At 37.5% G+C, this 19467-nt stretch overlaps 1 protein-coding gene across 2 annotated transcripts in view; it reads left to right on the plus strand.

Annotated features, from left to right (window-relative positions):
• Positions 1-19467, plus strand: part of LOC100561010 (cytosolic phospholipase A2 epsilon) — a 63831-nt gene that overhangs the window by 12257 nt on the left and 32107 nt on the right. For both annotated transcript variants that reach the window (XM_062968141.1, XM_062968142.1), the window contains exons 3-12: positions 2159-2295; positions 4604-4735; positions 6950-6990; positions 8567-8609; positions 9231-9294; positions 12597-12760; positions 16086-16172; positions 17883-17920; positions 18721-18856; positions 19198-19334. In XM_062968141.1, coding sequence (XP_062824211.1) covers positions 2159-2295; positions 4604-4735; positions 6950-6990; positions 8567-8609; positions 9231-9294; positions 12597-12760; positions 16086-16172; positions 17883-17920; positions 18721-18856; positions 19198-19334 — 979 coding nt within the window. The remainder of the gene's footprint in view (positions 1-2158; positions 2296-4603; positions 4736-6949; positions 6991-8566; positions 8610-9230; positions 9295-12596; positions 12761-16085; positions 16173-17882; positions 17921-18720; positions 18857-19197; positions 19335-19467) is intronic.

Genomic DNA, 19467 nt, shown 5'->3' on the forward strand with positions numbered 1-19467 from the left:
GCTCTCTGTTGCAGAAGATAGATAGCAAGCTGGACTTGCTACAACTGCCCTCCTTTAAAGCCAGCAAACTGTTTAATTAAAGAGTCCTTCTTATGAATCTGCAAACAGTCCGTTATTATCTAAAGGTCCTGGTAATTCTGATAGATGTCAATATTATTCACATTCTTTGTCAAATGTGACTTATCTGATGGCTGGCATGTTGCAACTCCCTGGATTCTGACTGTTAACAAGTCAATTACTGCCAAAACTCCCAATTTGTATCATGATTAATTTGTTTTATGTTCCATCATGGCCTCTCTGATTCTAAAAAAAATGATGAAACAAGAATTCCTTCAAAATATTTCTGGCCATACCACAAAAGCTGTTGTTTGTGTGCAGGGGGTTATAAGCATTGCATCAGATGATTTGATGTACTTTGGAATCCCACTGCTACACACAAATGTACCTGTGCTGATTTTTAAAGGCCTTGGATTGGGCTTAATAAAAGAAGCTACAAAGATAATCAACTTTGCTATCAGATATCTGTTATTTTTGTATCTTGATGGTCTGGTGGGTGGAATAACAGTGCTATAGTGTCACCTCTCTAATGTATTATCGCATGAAAGAGGGCACAGAACAAGTGGAAATACAGGCAAGAGGATTTAGAAGTGTAAAGGTAAATGTAAGTGCCTGTGTTGGGTAGCAAACACAGTTGCATTTTTTTTAAAGTCCAGTTGTAAAGATGTTTTAAACAGAAATAATGGTGAAGCCACTCAAACCCTGGAGGTATAGAATTGCATTGTCAAATTAGTTTTGGATCTATCTATGTAGACAAGTGGATGTCTGAATGGAGGAATTATCGATCTAACCATTCTGAACCTCATTGTCTGTCTTCCTTGTTGTGAAAGTATAATTTGTTCTTCTATTTATGTTTTAATATACCACTCAGCTAAAGGAAATCTAGCAGACTGGTACGAAAATTTGTCAATGTTGTTTTTGTTTGAATGTCTCAGATTTTTACTAGTCTTCTTCTGTGCAAATTTTGCATCACATTGTGGGGCCTTATTCCTCCTTTCTATGTACCAAGTAATTCATGCCTATCTTAACGCATACTTTCCCTAAAGCAGCAATTTGATTTTTCGTGTTGTGTACACTTTAAACACATTTTCCCAGTTGAGTCCAGCATGTTTTCATGTGTTTTTCAAATATACAGATCTATACATATTTACTTCAGAGCGAGCGAGCAAGAGAAAAGACATATGCAGTGCCCCACCATGATGAGAAACTGGACAAAAGTGTTTTTTTTTCTTAACATACCACAAATCACAACCCATAAATTAGATACATTTGCTTAAGAAATCCAGTTCAAAGCAGGTGATGTGGATTATTTGCTTTGATAATCTGGATGATATAGCAGTATAGAAAGGGCCTCAGAGTGAGAAATGTATGGGACTCCAGATGTTGTTGGGCTGCAACTTTTATTATTCCCGCCAGCCAAAGTAATTCTGAATTATTATGACAATTTCAGTCCAATACACCTTTCTTATCCTTAACTAGACCTTAACTAGACCTCATGGTTTGCAAAGACACTGTGCTGTGTATGTTAACTGGAAAATGAAGTGCATGAAACCGATTAGTTGAGCCTGCAAAGACCTGGGGATTGATTTTGATATTGTTTCTGTTCTGCTGCTGCAGAATCAGTTTGGACAAGTTTTTCAGTGCTGATTGAGTACTGCTGGAGAGAGAGCATTGTGTACTCAGAGGCCTTGATATTTTGAGGCCTGTTTGCTGCTGGGAAGAGAGGATGAGGAAACAGGACTGTGTTCTTCTCTGAAGCAGATTTGTGGACTGAGAAAGGACTATTTATGACTGTGGACTTCTGTAAGTGATCAGAGAGATAATTGTAAATACTATTGTTTTTGATCTTTGGAATCAGTAAAGTTATTGTATTTTTGTTCTGCAAACTTGAGTGGTATGTTATTGTTCTGCGGGTGACTCTGGACCACGGGAACACATAAGAGCTTCCATTTATCATCATCAATTCGCAACAGCATGTGCCCACCAATGGGAGACAATGATAATAACTTGCCTTGTATGCATTTCTTTTGAAAAAGAGTAAAGTTTGCTGATTTTATATATGCTAAAATGTGTATGCACATTTTCATTTTTTGAAAAACAGTTAGCCAATCCGATTGCTATGTCAGCTTGTTTTTGCCAACGGCTTCATTTGAAAGGGTTCAGACCAAGAGTATTAAAGACTGTAAGAATCCCGTGTGGAATGAGACCTTTTCCTTCAGGATACAGAGTCAAGTCAAGGTAAGACACAGTCAACATTAATTATTTTTCTCTGGCTTTTTCAGGCATGTTTTGGCTATTATTTTGTTTGCCTATTTGTTTTTTATTACTTTTTCTAAAGGTTGCTCAGGGCTCAGAGAGAGTGACTAGCTCAAGGTTAATCTAGACTAGTGATTCCCAGCCTATGTTCCCCCTTAAGAATTCCTGATAGTCAGTCAAGCTGGCCAAGGCTTCTGGAAGTTGAAAGATGTTTTCCCACCAGCATTATAGAATGGAGGCTATCATCTGATCTGGTCCTGCAGAATTTTGGGAAATGTAATTTAGGGAAGTCCAGGACCACTCTAGCTGAGAATTTCAAAGGCTCTGCCCTGAACTACATTTCCCAGAATTCTGCAGGAGCCGTTTGGATGATTGGCAAGACAATAGCTCCCATTCTATAACACTGGGGTTTGTGTGTGTGTGTGTGTGTGTGTGTGTGTGTGTGTGTGTGTGTGTGTGTGTCAGGAGCAACTTGAGTCACTTCTGGAGTGAGAATAACAACAACAAGAATAACACTGGTGGGGAAATATTCAAAGTCTAAAACTCATTTTGGTCATCGCTACTCTAAACTGTTACTACTCACTGACTATAAAGAGGTTTTAACCTGAAGTAACCATTAAAGCAAAATGGTTTAGATTGTACATTTTAATTTAATGTTCTTACATTTTAAATGGTTTTGAATTGATTGAATAGTATACTGAAGCCATCTTGGCAATAGCCTTCAGTATCCTGGATGGTTTTCTTAAAATTTGGTTTCAATCTTGGAACAGATTCCTTATTTTACTGACAGAGCAGCCATCAGCATGTGAATTTTATCACAGCTGCTAGAAGATGCACAATCAGATGAGATTCTAGATGTGGCCCCTTCTACACAGCCCTATATCCCAGGATCTGATATCAGATTATCTGTTTTAAACTGTTTTAAATTGGGATAAGAAGATAATTTGGGATCAGATCCTGGGATATAATGCAGTGTGGAAGGATCCTGTGGCCCCTTCCACACAGCTGTATAAAATCCACATTGAACTAGGTAATAGGGCAGTGTAGACTCAGATGACCCAGTTCAAAGCAGATATTGTGGATTATCTGCCTTGATATTCTGGGTTATATGGTTATGTGGAAGGGCCCTGAGTCATCTACTGAACCTATTTTGTCTGAAAGTTGTTCTTTCTTTTAATCCCTCTGAGACCCCATCTGCACTGCCATATAAAATCCAGGTAATCTGGTTTGAACTGGATTATATGGCCGTGTAGACTCATATAATCCAGTACACAGAAGATAATCTAGATTTTATATAGCTGTGTAGATGGAGCATGAGATACAGGAGACTACAAGATTGCGGGTGAAAGAGGAAACATTTGTTGGATCAAGAGCTAATTAATCAAGGCCATCTTTCATCAGTGTTGTGACAGTAGCTGTATCTGACCAGAATAACATATGTTTCTCAATTAATGGCTCATTATTCACAGTTGTGATTAATAGATACAAGTCATCTATAAAAGTCATTGAGGCCCCTTCTACATTGCCATATAATCCAGATTATCTGCTTTGAACTGGATTATATGGCATTGTAGACTCATATAATCCAGCTCAAATCAAATAATGTGGATTATCTGATTTGACAATCTGGATTATATGGCAGTGTAGAATATAATATGGGTTGAGTGTCATAAAGTAATTCATTTTTGTTCATTTAGAAACTAGTTTATTTAGAAATTTCCTGGGATTCCCTTAATTTCAAGGTTGTTTATAGCAGTACTGACAGTATCCAATTAAAAATAATCAGTTGTTAAACATACAATGGAGAAAATGGAAGACCATACTAGTGAATTGAATATGAAGTATTAAAACCAATGTAAAATGCCTGGGAAAAACTATAGATTTGTTCAATGTATTTTTCCAAGAGAGTTTTAGTTCTTTACCTCTCAAATATCCCAAAGACACCAAATGCCATTTGATATTAGAAGCTAAACAGGGTCAACCTCAGTTAATACTTAAATGGGAGACTGCGAATGAATACCAAGTGCTATAGGCTATATTTCAGAGGAAGGAAATGGCAAAACCTTATCTGAGTATTCCTTGTCTTAAAAATGCTGTGGAATTCATGGATTCATGGGAGTCACTATGAGTCAACAGGAGAATTGAAGGCACATACACACTCACCTATTCACAGTTAACATCAAAATAGTGAGCCTAAAATGCATATTTGGTCTGTGGAGCTTTGGTTACTTATGACTTCTGTAATCAAGTATCAAGAAGTGATGATCTATCTTTGCTTCCCTCTTTTCAGAATGTTTTAGAACTGATGGTTCATGATGAAGACAACTGCATTGCAGATGAACACCTTTTAACTGTTCTCTTTGATATTTATAAAATCCATCTTGGAGAAACTGTTTGCCTTGTATTTCCACTGGATCCAAAAGTAAGAAGGCAGGGCAATGAAAAAATATTGTTAATAAGTCAAATTAGTAGAATAAATTGCTAGGGAATAGAGGAAAAGGACCAAAGCAAGTGGGCATCTAACACTTTCAGTATCAATTGTTATAAATCCTATATGCAGAGAAAGTGAAGAACAGATGAGAAATTTAGAAGCATTAATTTTCCTGAACTTTTGCCACAAAGATAATAAAGAACAAATAGCAAAGATTTGTAGCAGAAAAAATAAGGTCAATTGAGCAAGGAGAAGAAAGCTGAATTCCATGCAACAAAATGGTGCCACTGAACTTAGGTCCCTAATGTTACCCTTCCTCTTGTGTTGGTTGAATAGAAAGTACATTTTTTAAAATTGGGATGAATGGAAACAAGTTTAGATAGAAATGGAAAAGGATCTATTCTACTGTCCCACAGCTTCAGAGTGGATTGTGCAACAAGGACCTCTTTGATCACTCATGATTGCTGAATAGAATCTGCATATTGAAAGACAGTACTAAAGCTTCTCAATAGCAGATGCCTGAGACAATAACATATTTGTTTGTCCAGTGTTGAAAACATGATGTTCGGTTATCAAGGTTGATATAATAATTGAGTTGGAAGACACCACCTGAGCCATCCAGGCAACCTCATTCTGCTACGCAGGAACACACAACCAGAGCACTCCCAAGAGATGGCCATACAGCCTCTATTTAAAAGCTTCAGAGAAGGAGTCTCCACCACATTCCCAGATACCACATCCCACTGTGAAATAGCTCTAACCACCAGGAAGCTATTTCTCATGTTAATGTAGAATCTCTTTTCCTGTAATTTAAATCCATTGCTCTGTGTCCTAGAGCCCTTCTATGCTGATCCTGCCAGCAGGGTCAATGAGTACTCTCTTGGTTGCCTCAGAGGTGACAAGAACACCCACTGCATAACCATGCTGACCATAGTTCGGTGCTGCTGCATAGAGGCCCTAAAGGGGAACCTTGGTCTGTGTTGTGGCTGGTGACAGCTGTGACACCTTGATCTACCCACTTCTTGGGGAGGACTCTCCACCCAGCTTCTGTAGCAAGGCTGCAGTCTGGAAGATGGCTGCCAGACCACTCTGGGTAAAGTAACTTGGATGTCATAGCTGGAAATATGTGGGCAGGAAAGAGGGACCAGAGATCCTGTGTCCCCAGGTTGCCTAAACCTAAGGAGCATAAAATGGCTCTCAAGACAACTTTGGCAAGGTTCCATTTTTTTATTTGGCCCAGTTCTCTTAACACACTTTACTTCACGGGTTAACCCAGATCAGCCCTGGGTGAAGTTTAGTCACCGTGAAGCTAATTATTCTTACACCAACCTAAGTGGTCAGTGTAAGTGTGTTTGTGATTTCTAGAGCAGCAGAAATCCTTCGTCTCAATATGACATCCTTTCAAATATTTAAACATTACTATCATGTCTGTTCTTAATTTTTTTTCTTTTTCAAATTAATCATACCCAGGTCTCTGGCTGGATAACAGCTATGAAACAGAGGAAAAATACACAAAGATATCCCCACATTTTAAATATTTTTTTTGTAATATGAATATTTTGCGGGGAAGTTTGTTTCATACAAAAATTTGGGACTTTTTGGATAGAAAACCAACAATTTTGCAAAGAAAACAGTTTGCACAAAATATATACTTTTCTGTGCAATCATGTCTCTTTTGCAAAAAGAAATGTTTGGGTTCAAATAACTGTTGCAGAAAAAAATCCCCCGCCCCAAACAAAACAAAACAAACAAACCTATTGCAGCTGGTCATTTTCTTAAATATATTTCTCAATGTGGTAAGATACAATAGAGTTTCACTTATCCAACATAAACGGGCCGGCAGAATGTTGGATAAGCGAAAATGTTGGATAATAAGGAGGGATTAAGGAAAAGCCTATTGAACATCAAATTAGGTTATGATTTTACAAATTAAACACAAAAACATCATGTTATACAACAAATTTGACAGAAAAAGCAGTTCAATACCCAGTAATGTTATGTTGTAATTACTGTATTTACGAATTTAGCACCAAAATATCACGATGTATTGAAAACATTGACTACAAAAATGTGTTGGATAATCCAGAACGTTGGATAAGCGAATGTTGGATAAGTGAGATTCTCCTGTACTCTTTGTCATCAATGATGAGAAAATTTGTATCTTTTTCATCCCTACTGAGAACAAAAACATTTGTCCTTTCACAGGTTCAAGAACAGCTGGAGGTAGAATTTAGCCTGGAGAGTATGTAAGTCTATCTTAGCAATACAACATATTGAAGGAATTCTATTTTTTTTAAAGTGTTTCATCACCCATTGGGAAGGGAGCTGATGGGAACAGTTCCGCAAGGTCCCCCAGATATTGAATCCTATCCAAAACTGCATTCATTTTCACATCATATTAATTGTTGCTATGTGTGAGCTGCCCTGATCATGTTGTGAATTATTCATTCTTGTGGTAGTACTCAGATTACTTTTATGTGTAATATGTAGAGTAAGCTGGTTGCATTTGGACCAAATGAATAATCATTTTACCTTCAGGTAGATTTGTTTCTGTGTTTGGTCTGTGTTTTCCTTGTTTTTCAAGAGAACAATTTGATGATTGTGGTGATGATGATGATACTTCTTATCCACCTTTTCCTCAAGGCAGGGCACAACATAGGTAAAATCCATAGATAAAAACATAAAACAGATAGGATTCAAGTACACATTAAAATCACCCATACCATTTTAAAATTAATAGTTTCAAATTGACTAGGTAGGCCTGCTGGAAAATATAGACCTTTAATTATGTTTTAAATTCTGACAGCTTGTTTAACAGTTAAATATCTTCTGGAAGGTCATTAGTCCAGGGGCAGTTGACAAAAAGGTCTTTGCCAGTCAAGTTTTTCAGGGGTTTTATGTAGTCATAAAACTCTTGTTCTTGCAGAAGTGGCCCTGCTTTTTTCAAAATTTATTTGGTTTTACTAGAGGCGTAGTTTGGACTCCTCCGGGTTTTTGTGTATGTCAGGAGTGACTTGAGAAACCACAAGTAGCTTCTGCTGTGACAGAATTGGGTGTCTGCAAGGACAAACGATGTTGAATTGGATGAGACTCTATGAGATATTCATTGAAAAACTATAGCAAAATGTGCTGCAGGGTGTCCCACAAAAACAAAGTGTTTGCAGTTTAGCAAACATTTTCCCGTGTTATTACTAGGAAATGACATTTATAACCCAGGAACAAAAATCGTGTTACATAGTATAACTATCATTTTGTACTTTGCCCAGCAGCTAATTGTCAACCAGTAGAATTGTTTTAATATAGGTGCATGCTCATGTGTAGATCTTCTTGTAACAATCTGACTGCCATATTCTTAACTCATTTCTATTTCTGAACATGGTACAGAGATAGCCCAATATACAGCACATTGTAGAAGTCCAACTTTCAGCGGCATGTACATTACCATTAGTGTTACAGTGGTGTTCTTTATTTATTTAATCATACATGTATACATACATGTATTTAGTTGATCTTCCACATTTGAGGTTTAAGCATTTACAGATTTGATTACTCAGTGATCACTGTATTTGTCAATGCCTTGGCTGCTTTTTTACGTGGAACTAAAAGAAAAATGTTATCTCTAGGCATTTGTGTACACCTAAAAAAAGGTGTCCACTGATTAATTTTTAAATATTTTTGAATTTCCGATTACAATCACATTTCATAATTTTAACTAAATAGAACCTAATATGTTAATACAGTTAACTGGTTAATAACTGTTAATACAGTTAATGCTGGTAAATGACCAATAAGCCATAACACATCATCATTTTTGTTTTGCAGCCCAGTTCGTAAGGAGCATATTGTTACTAATGATGTACTAGTGGTAAGGTCAATTTTGTTTAATAATTTCTTTTTTTGAAAAATCATACTGTAATTGTTGGCGTTACTGTGATATCTTACTACAGTCCTAATTTTTTTGTTATTTGAGCTAATATTGCAAGAACTTTCTGCCAGGATATGAAAGTTGCTCTCATCCCAACTCTCTAATCCTAACCTGCTACAGTCCTACTTTGGGTTAAACACTGTGTACCTGGATTTTTTTTTATAAACTCTTTTTCATCCAGATAACAGGGTGGTGAATAATGAGTACATGTGTGTGTGCACGCATGTGTATTTAGCTTGAACTATGCAACCATATAGCCTTACTATAATAACAATAAAGTAAAATTATAAAACAGCAGTTAAAATTTAACAAGAGAAGGTTAGACATATTTAGAGGAAACAAAGGACAACCCTTGTATGTTGCTTAACATTTATGATCACATCATATATTTAAAATAGTTAAAATGCTTTAGTCTTGGGATTTATTTTCACATTCAAGGCTAGTTCTAGTTTTGTAAAAGTTGCCAAGTAAAATTTATTGATTTGTTGGTATCATGGTTAAAAATATTTCACTCTTTTCTCTTTTATTTCTCTTTTTGTCTTTTCTATGTCATTTTTGTAGTCTCGTGAAATCTCTTGCTTGGAGGTGCAGGTGAATGAGGGAAAGACAAAGAAAAAAACAAGAGGTTATTATCTGGGTTTTTAAAAATACTAGTATGAGTTTATTTTGTTATTTTAACATGTTGGGTTAATTTTATTCTGCTTTTTTTGCAATATAAATCTGATGTATCTATTAAGATTCATTGGCCAATCAAAGCTACATTTCAGCATGTGGTAGCATTACATTTTAATTTTAAATACAACCATGCAATGAAACAGAAGTTAGTGGAAATCAGAGGTCTGCACGTTTGGAAGACAGCAGGCCCCTTGAATACCCAAGGCCATAGCTGACTGATGTATCATGAATTTTGCTGTCACAGCACTAAATATAGGGGAGGATTCATTTTCTTCTGAAAATAAGGTTGCTAATAGAAGGGGCACTTCATAAATTACGACTCCACTTCCAAGAGGTTGTTGGTGGTGTGATTTTGCTTTAAAATAGAATGTATCTTCCTAATGCATATTATTTTCAAAGGGAACAATTATATCCCCTTTCTTTGATATTGTACTTACAAACGTCAGCAATGCAGCAACAAGTTTGGGAGTACCAGGGCAGTAGAAGACTTCAAAAGTATATGGAAGGTGATTCCTTTCCTGATTCAAGTGACATTTATCATAGAATCATAGAGTTGGAAGAGACTTCGTGGGCCATCCAGTCCAACCCCTTGCCAAGAAGCAGGAAAATCGCACTCCGACAGATGGCCATCCAGCCTCTGCTTAAAAGCCTCCAAAGAAGGAGCCTCCACCACACTCTGTGGCAGAGAGTTCTACTGCTGAACAGCTCTCACAGTGAGGAAGTTCTTCCTAATGTTCAGGTGGAATCTCCTTTCCTGTAATTTGAAGCTGTTGTTCCACATGCTAGTCTGCAGGGCAGCAGAAAACAAGCCTGCTCCCTCTTCCCTATGACTTCCCCTCACATATTTATACATGGCTATCCTGTCTCCTCTCAGACATCTCTTCTGCAGACTAAACATGCCCAGATCTTTAAGCCGCTCCTCATAGGGCTTGTTCTCCAGAGACTTGATCATTCCAGCTTAAGAGTCAACATCTTCCTTCAACTGTGGTGCCCAGAATTGGACACAGTATTCCAGGTGTGGTTTGATCAAGGCACAATAGAGGGGTAGCATGACTTCCCTGAATCTAGACACTATACTCCTATTTGCGCAGGTCAAAATCCCATTGGCTTATTTTGCTGCTGCATCGCATTGTTTAAGTTGTTGTCCACGAGGACTCCAAGATCTTTTTCACACGTACTGCTGTCGAGTCAGGCATTATCCATATATATATTTATGGCAGATTTCTGTATATTAAGCAAAAGAAATACTGAGTTTAAGTTCTTAATGTGTTCCACCCAATGTAACAGACACTTAAATGTGTCAGTTCTCTTTTTCCTCTCCCAGTTGAATTTTCTAGATTTTATATTCTTGTGTAAAGAAATTTGCAATTTTTGGTACAGTTTTTAAGAGCAAAATGAAACAATTCATCTCCTATTTGCATTTGCTAAATCCAGTGAAAACTCCTCTTGTCAGCATGGAGAGGATACTGCTGTACATGAATACTTTATATGTGTTAACATTGGAAAGTATCCCTGGGGGAAACGAAAGCAATTGCAAAATTAGTTTAGGATTAATATGGTGGAATTTGTTCAAATCCAAAATGAGTCTTTGAAGAATTACTGCATATACCCGAGTATAAGCCAACCCGAATATAAGCCGAGGCACCTAATTTTACCACAAAAAACTGGGAAAACTTATTGACTCAAATATAAGCCGAGGGTGGGGAATGCAGCAGCTACTGGTAAATTTCAAAATAAAAATAGATACCAATAAAATTACATTAATTGAGGCATCAGTGGGGTAAATGTTTTTGAATATTTACTGTATTTCAAAGAAAAACAGTAAGCTAACTCTGTAAATGCAAAAGTAGGGTCAACAAAAACAATATGGTATTAAAAACAACTTTATAACCATAATAATAATCATCAACAACAATAACAACAACTTCCTTTGTATCCCACTCTATCTATCTCCAAGTGGGGACTCAGGCCGGCTTCCAACATAGTAACAGGCAAACATTCAGTGCCTATATAAATAATGCAGAGCTAGATATAACTCTATAATTATATATATTAATTTCACATTTGCATTTCCTCCTTGAAATATTTGCAAATTCTCTTTATATGTACATTTCCCTCCTGCAATATTTGCAAGCCCCATTTATCTATGTTTACATCTATCTAGACATCTCTCTCTCTCTCTCTCTGTGTGCATATTTGCAAGCCCTATATCTATATTAATATCTATCTATCTAGACATCTCTTTATATATAGATAATTATAGGTCTTGCAGAGACTTGCAAACATGCAAGGGGAAATTCATATATAAAATTAATGTATACATATAGGTACAGATATACAGTTACATGGAAATCTCTAGATATCTATATGTATATGGGATTTGCAAAGACCTGCAAACATATGAGGGGAAAATTCATTTATTAAATTAATGTATTTGTAGGGGGAAAATCTATATATTATTTACAAGCTTTGGGGCATGCATTTGCCCAAGGAAAAAATGCAAGCAAAGCCCTCCTAAAAACAACTTTGGCCTCTTTTCTCCTGCCCTATCCCACCTCTTTTATTTCTCCCTTTTCAAACTCTACAAGTAGCTAGAAAAGGCTTTTTAAAACTTCCCTCTCTCTCTCAAAAAACCAACCCCATTTTTGTTTCCTTAGGAATAAAAAGAAATACACACCTTCTGTTGCTCTCCTTTCCCTCCTTTCCTCCCTTTTGACTCAAACGTTCTTGCAATAATAGTAATAATAAATCCTGCAAATTTGCAAGAGTCTCTCTTTTTCTTCCCCACCCATGCAATCTTTTTCTTCTTTCTGTCTTGAAAGAGGCTCTCACTCATCTTTCTCTTTTGAAAACATTCCCTTCTTGTCTTCCTCTCTCTTAAAATATAAGATAACTCCAGCCTGGGAGGAGAAGCGGAGAAGGGAGATTTTGGAAAAGAAAACATACTGTAGCTCCCAGGCTCTGCTGCCCTGCTGCTTTGCTGACCTTGACCCCATTATAAGCCGGGGGAGGCTTTTTCAGCCTCCAAAAAGAGATTAAAAACTCGGTTTATCTTCGAGTATATACGGGATGCTCTCATTTTATGACTTTACATTTCACCCACATTAGTACCTTTCTATCAATCATCTTAAATATGAAAATGTTTGTGAGCTTTGAAAAATTTGCATCTAAACTGAAGAAATTATCAGACCTTGTAAATGTACATAAAATGTGCAGTTTCAATAATAACCATCTCTGTGTGTATTGTTGTAGAGACAAACTTAAAATTTACTGTGCAAGGCTCCTACGAAGAAACTCAGGAGTTTCTGTTGGGCTCTGAATTGCATCCAGTTGATCCTCTTGTGTTCCACTATATCAAGTATAAGGAATCTGCTTTGGAGCTTGAAGTACCAAAGAAGTCACGCGGCAAAGGCTTGGTATGCTTTTAAATTATGTCATTAAACTGGGAAATAATGTAAAGGCACTTTTTTCATTTTTGAGTAAAAAAAACAAGGTTACATTTTGTCATAACATATTCTGTGACTTTACAAAAGAATAAAAATAATTGCAAATCTTCATTTGTTTTGTTCCCTTATGCAATAATGGATAAATTCATCATTCAGCTTTACAAGAATATAAGGGTCTGTGTTCATACTTCCTATTGATTCATTACTTTATGTAGAAACAGATGTTTCCTTCTCCAGAAATGATGTTTTTCCAAAGAAAACATGTTTTTTGTCCAAAATGCACTGATTTGCAAAATAATTTGCACAGAAAATTCTTGTAGGAAAAGCACACATTGGTTTCTATTTAGGAATCCATGTTTTTATGCAAGTTCCATAATTACATGAGCTAGCAGCACTTATGGCTCTTGTAGTTGTGGCTAAGCCAATTTAAAAGAAAAATAAGTCATTGATCATCTTGTTTAACACTTTTGAAATTGTCTGTTTTTTTTTAAAAAAAATTAAAACTCCTACAGAATCCCTAAATTTCTCTTTCAGTCCCTATTGCCATCTTAGAATGAATGAGATAATGTACCAAGGAATTCAAATATAGAAATTTCACTCTAGAGGTTCTTGGTGATGTTTTGTGTGTTTGTTTGAGTATGACAGCCTGAAGGTAAATGTTTTCTAGAAAAAAATCAGCATACTGTATATGTTCATGTATAAGTCAACCTCATGGATAAGTTGAAGGCAGTTTTTTTGAGTCAAAATTATGGATTTTGGTATGACCCAAGGATAAAGCAAAGGTCATTCTATAAAGAGGGGAAGCACCAATGCCACTTCAGGGGGTCAGGGGGTCCTGGTCACCACCATTTTCCCACCCAGGCATTCAGAAATGCCAGATGCAGCACCATAGAATTGAGAGTAAAGGGGGGCAATGTGACTTTAAGGTTATTCTGGGGTGCACTAAGCTCTTCTCTTTTACTATTCTACTCAGAAAAGGGAATTATTCCCTTTTAATAAGAGTTAAGGTATAGTACTCAGTGATCCCTGGTTGGCTCAGGTTTTGTGTTGATTTTTTTAAATTAAAATTTCTACACTTATGCATGAGTACATAGAGTACATCCTCTTCTGCAGAGATTAGATTATTTGACCTTGTAAATTAAATGAGGGCATTTGTTACCACACTCTAATGCTTGTTAGCAAATTTGATATTGTTATTATTATTATTATTATTATTATTATTATTATTATTTTATTATAACACAGCAAACAAGATAGATATGGGGAAAAGCTGGATAGAAATGAATTATTATTATTATTATTATTAATAATAATAATAATAATAATAATAATTCATTTCTATCCAGCTTTTCCCCCATGGGTGGGATTCAAAGCAGTTCACAGAGATTTTAGCTCTCACCCAAACCTGGGATTGATTACATCTCTATAGAAAATAATGATCCTTTCAGCATGTATTACCCTGTTTCCCTGAAAATAAGACAGCCCCTGAAAATAAGACCTAGTAGAGGCTTTGCTGAATTGCTAAATACAAGGCCTCCCCCAAAAGTAAGACCTAGCAAAGTTTTTGTTTGGAAGCATGCCCGCTGAACAGAACACCAGAGCATGCAGGATTGGCAAATGTACGTACTATAGATTGTTGTATATGGAAATAATAGTAGTGACAAGAAATTCTTATAGGATTCAGTTTGTCTGGTTATGTTGGTTTGTGATGACAACTACTGTATAGTATATAATAAATGTTCATTATTTTGTTCAACAATAAATGTGAATTCTTCACGGAGAAATAAGACATCCCCTGAAAATAAGACCTAGCACATCATTGGGAACAAAAAATAATATAAGACACTGTCTTATTTTCAGGGAAACATGGTACTCTTTTCAGTTTAATGTACTTAGTCACCACTGATAGAATCTTGTGCATTTACTGAGTTGGATTATATTTTCACTTGCAAAGTACCGTGGCATGTCTATTGCTCACATCAGATATACCTAGAATTGGGTTTGACAGTTTTCTAATAAAAAACCTTGTAGTCAAGCAAGTGTTGGTGTTGCAATTCAAAAAAACAAAACAAAAAAGGAGGATAACATTACATTCTATCATTGCATGAAGTTTGGAAGCTGGGATAGGTATAAAATTCTTTGACAGCCAGTGTTAGCTCTCTGGAATTATACTATATCTATGCTGCCCATCAAGAAAAGCAACAGCAAATTTAACCACCCTTTGCACTATTGTGTGAAACTCCAATATGCCACAAGATATTTGAAATGAGTCTTGGCAAACACGTTGGTCTGGCGCTGCCTACATTGTAAGACAACAATTTCATGCAACAGACAAACAGCTTTATTAGTTCATAAATGCTTGTATCTCAAAGAATGGCTTGCAATGGGGTGGCATGACCATGTCAGTGGAATTTCCTAGACTTTGTTGGTGTTTCATCTGTAACAGAGGTGATCTCATAACGCCCCATAAAACATCAAGGCAGTTTATGGGTTTGGAATCTATCTAACATATTTCCAAGTGTTTGCATTTTGAATAGTTTCTAAATTGTTGTCGTTGTTGATGATATTATTTATTTCTATAGCACCATCATTGTACATGGTGCTTTACAAGTAGACGAACAACAAAACTGCTCCCTGCCCTTAGGATTACAATATAATAAAGATATGACACAAAAGAAAATGGCAGTATGTCAGGGGACTACACCCAAATGATACTTCTTCTTTCTCTCTGAGGCTAGGGCAGTGGCATTTGGGATAGACAGAAGGCTATTAATGTGATTCAAGACCTTGGCATGATTGAACTATGCCTGCCACTCCTTCTAAGGCCAGGGCAGTGGCAGTTGGGCTGTAGATAGCAGTTTTCAGCTGTATCTGGGCTTTGGCCTAATAGAGGTTTATCTGCCTGTTCTCTCCCTCCAAGTTCAGTGCAATAGCAATTGAGATGGAGGGAAGATCTTTCATCTGTTTCTTGGCCTAAACATTATGGGGCTGTGCCTGCTTCTCTTCCTCCAAGGCCAAAGCAATGGCAATTGGGATGAAGGGCGGGACTTTCATCTGCTTCTGAGCTTCGGTATGATGGAACTGTGCTTGCCTCTTTTTTCTGTTCTTCCTTTTTATAGTAGTTACTATGTGTTGATAAGAAAAATTGACACTACAATCTTACACATAAATGCAATTAAATTAAGTTGTATCCGCTCCTAGGTATATTTAAACTGCATTGCCACCTATTTGAACAGTTAAGTGACAAACATCAGAACACTAAGAAGTCTCTAAAACCTCATTCTACTTCTTTTAGTCTTCTAGTGGGAATGCAGATGAAAAAGCCAGTTTCATTCTACCTCTGGATTTACAAGAAACAGAAAAGAAATTAATTATAGGCAAGGTAAATATTATCTGATGGTGGAATACATAGATAGAGAAACTCACCTGATTATAAATAAAGCAACAATTACTCTCTACCACAGGGCTACCCATTGGTACTAACGAGTTTAAACATGTAGAACATTAACAAGAAAGGCCCCATCCACACAGGCACTATAATCCTTTTAGAAGCTGGCTCGAGGTTGGGGTATCAACAAAGCATTCACCCCCTATGCAAATTCCAACCTGCATCCAGTTGGAAACCATGTGTTAAAAATCTCATTGGAAATTCTGTATCACATCATAAAATAGACTGAAGTTGATTACTGTATAAACAATGCAGTGCTGCAAAGTCAGAGTGCTTGTCAATACAGAGTTAAAGTTGCAGAAGTCACAGACAGAACCCACATAAACAGCTCAGAGGGAAAGTAAACAAATGCTTTCACCAGCAAGGAAAGGGGAGCATCCCCATGAGAATGCTAAATTGCCTTCTATTTTCTGGCTCTCCTGCAGGCAAACACTGTTTTCAACTAGCTCATTTGCCTGAGGAGCCAAGAAAAAAATTACTCCTGGGTTTGCATAGATTGCAATCAATGGAGCTTTGTTGACTCCATGGGAGCTTGTAGCCAGTTCCTGGGGTGTCTTTGTAGGCACTCTGGCGTGAATCAGATCTCCTTGATCCATATCCTGAATCAGAGTAAGTGGCTGTATGGAAGAGCCCTCAAACTACTGGGTCATCTAGTTTATTATCTATATTAATTAATTAGTGGCGGCTCTCCAGATATTCATGTAGGGTTGTTTCATGCTTACAGCTCCCCCCCATTTTATGGGCAGCCACCATAAATTTACTGAGAGTCATCAGATGAGTTCTGGTTGTCGCTCCTGCTCCCCTTTCACAGAACTACAGAACAGTCGTAAAATTGGGCAGATCTGCAATCACGGGGAGAAATCATGAATTTAGCTAAAATAGCACTAAGGACCCATTATTTTGGCTCAAAACAACAGGTCATGGGCTCTGTGATGGGCTCTCTGTTCTGTTTTGGAGATTGCCATGGTGAAAAGGGACATTCTGATGGGTGGTCCTTAGCAGCGAGCTGTCATTCCTCTTTACAGAAGTGCATAATAACTTATTCCCTTCACAAATTTCTTTTAAAAATATTAATGACAGATATAATGTAATAGAGGCATCCTAAAACAGAGAATAGGCTGTTTCCTTTGCTGGTTTGGGGGGTTGGTTGGCATGGGGGGAGGCTGGGGAAGTGGTTGGCTGGGGGGGGGATTTCACATGCAGTTGAGCAGGGTTCTCGGGAGAGATCTGGGCAGCTGTGTGTGGCTGCAAGATTCTCCTTTGGCAGGAGAACGGGGTGGCAAGCCGCATCCTTCTCCTGCGGGGAAGGTTTCACACACGGCTGACACACGGTCTCTGAGAGCTCTTGTGTCTTTGGCTGAGTCTTCTCAGCCTGGGGACATGGCGGGCCATCGCATCTGAGTAGATGGCTGAGGCAGACAAGGACCAGAGGAAAAAGCCCTGGGGCTACATCCGGCCCGTGGGCTTGGTTTTTCTCATGCCTGGTGTAGGCCAATCAGGGTACAGATTTTTATATATACAGGAGTGGGCAAGAAGAATCTTTCTTGCATTACTAATTTCAGACAGGAAAATCGATTTCTTTGAGATTACTATTTCATGTTACAATAGCTTACTAACAATCATTCATATCGTCTTGACTTTCAGGACAACATGATTGACCTAAATCTAAAAATAAAGGACTGGTAAGAACAGATTGCTGTTGCTGTGACAACTGTACAAAATCTGACCTAATTGATAACAATGATTATGACCAGAATCCTGTTAAGCAGTTGCTAAGGAGTAGTCTAGAATTATATGCTTGTGACAGTTTTGTATCCATAATCCATACATAGGGACTATAAAAATTCCCCCACACCCACCTACTAGTTAGCAGTCACTGTAATTGATGGGGGTATTGTTGATCAGTTGGCTAATGGTCTCACCTCCCTCTCACTTGAACTATTCCCAGAGTGTGAGAGAATTGTGACAACAGTCCTGCTTCTGCCTGTTGCACTGGGAATCATTTGCAGGTGAAGGTGGGGGCATCCCTCAGTTGCTTCCCAATTGATTGGGGAACAGACTCCTATAGATCATGCTGATTGTTGGTTGGTAAGTGGGGATTGGCATGAGATTTACTTCATAGCACTGTAACTGTAGTGCTTATGCAGTCCTAACTTGGCAACTAGACTATGCTATTAGAAGTGTATACAAATACAGTTGGCCATTCTTATCTGCTGAGGTTTGGTTCCAGGAAAAACTGGCACAATCAAGATTTCCTTTCTGTAAAAAAAAATTTGGGGGGGGGGGGAGGAGAAGAGATATTTTCAAGTCATGGATGGTTGAGTCCATTGTCTGCTGCCTGCACAAGGTCTCTGACCAGGTGACTTAGCAACTTGCCAGTAGTGGGGCCTATATATATATATATATATCTGTATTGTGCTCTTGAATAAATAATAATAATGCTGTCATATTCCTTTTGGGGTTTTTTTCATGCTGGGCTAAGGCCAAAAAACTTAGATGTGCGTTTGGGCTATGACTTATGTGTGGACGAAGATATCGTCATACAGAAACGGAAGAAGCTGGCTGCAATTACGTTGCAGAAAGTTCTCCACTTACAGAGGGATTTGCAGGAACATGAGGTATGTAGGACAAGTTCTGTTAATTATGGTTGCCTTAGTAAACACATTCAGTTGGATTTTCATTGGGGGCTCCCTGAAGTGTATTAAGAGGTTTAACTAACTATTCTGCAACTTTGCTTGATAAGGTTTGAACTCCTTAATTTGCACTGTAGCATGCTTTGGCAGTGTGCATTTTATCACTGCCACAGTTTGAAATTGGCTTTAAGCTGCATTAAATGGTCAATATATGTGTGGCCTAAATGGAAGGAGGAGAGAGAGAGTAATTGATATCTTCTCACCTGAGGGCATGGGCAGACACATTCTGAAGCTTAGTATTTAATGTTGTATATTTCATTCAACAGGTGCCTGTGGTGGCAGTCATGACAACAGGGGGCAGTGCCAGAGCATTTACAGCTTTACATGGCAACCTATATGGTCTTCAGAAATTGGATCTCTTGGATTGCATTTCATACATCACAGGATCCTCTGGCTCCACGTGGTAAGGGCAGTATTGTATAATGAGAGTTTCATTCCACATTTCTAGATTCTATATATTTACTTTTTCACCTCCCTCCCTCCCTTCCTTCCTGATTAGGCAGTTACTAATCAGGACAATGTATGTAATTGTTATT

Source organism: Anolis carolinensis, chromosome 1 (genome assembly GCF_035594765.1).
Source record: "Anolis carolinensis isolate JA03-04 chromosome 1, rAnoCar3.1.pri, whole genome shotgun sequence".
Classification (NCBI taxonomy): domain Eukaryota; kingdom Metazoa; phylum Chordata; class Lepidosauria; order Squamata; family Dactyloidae; genus Anolis; species Anolis carolinensis.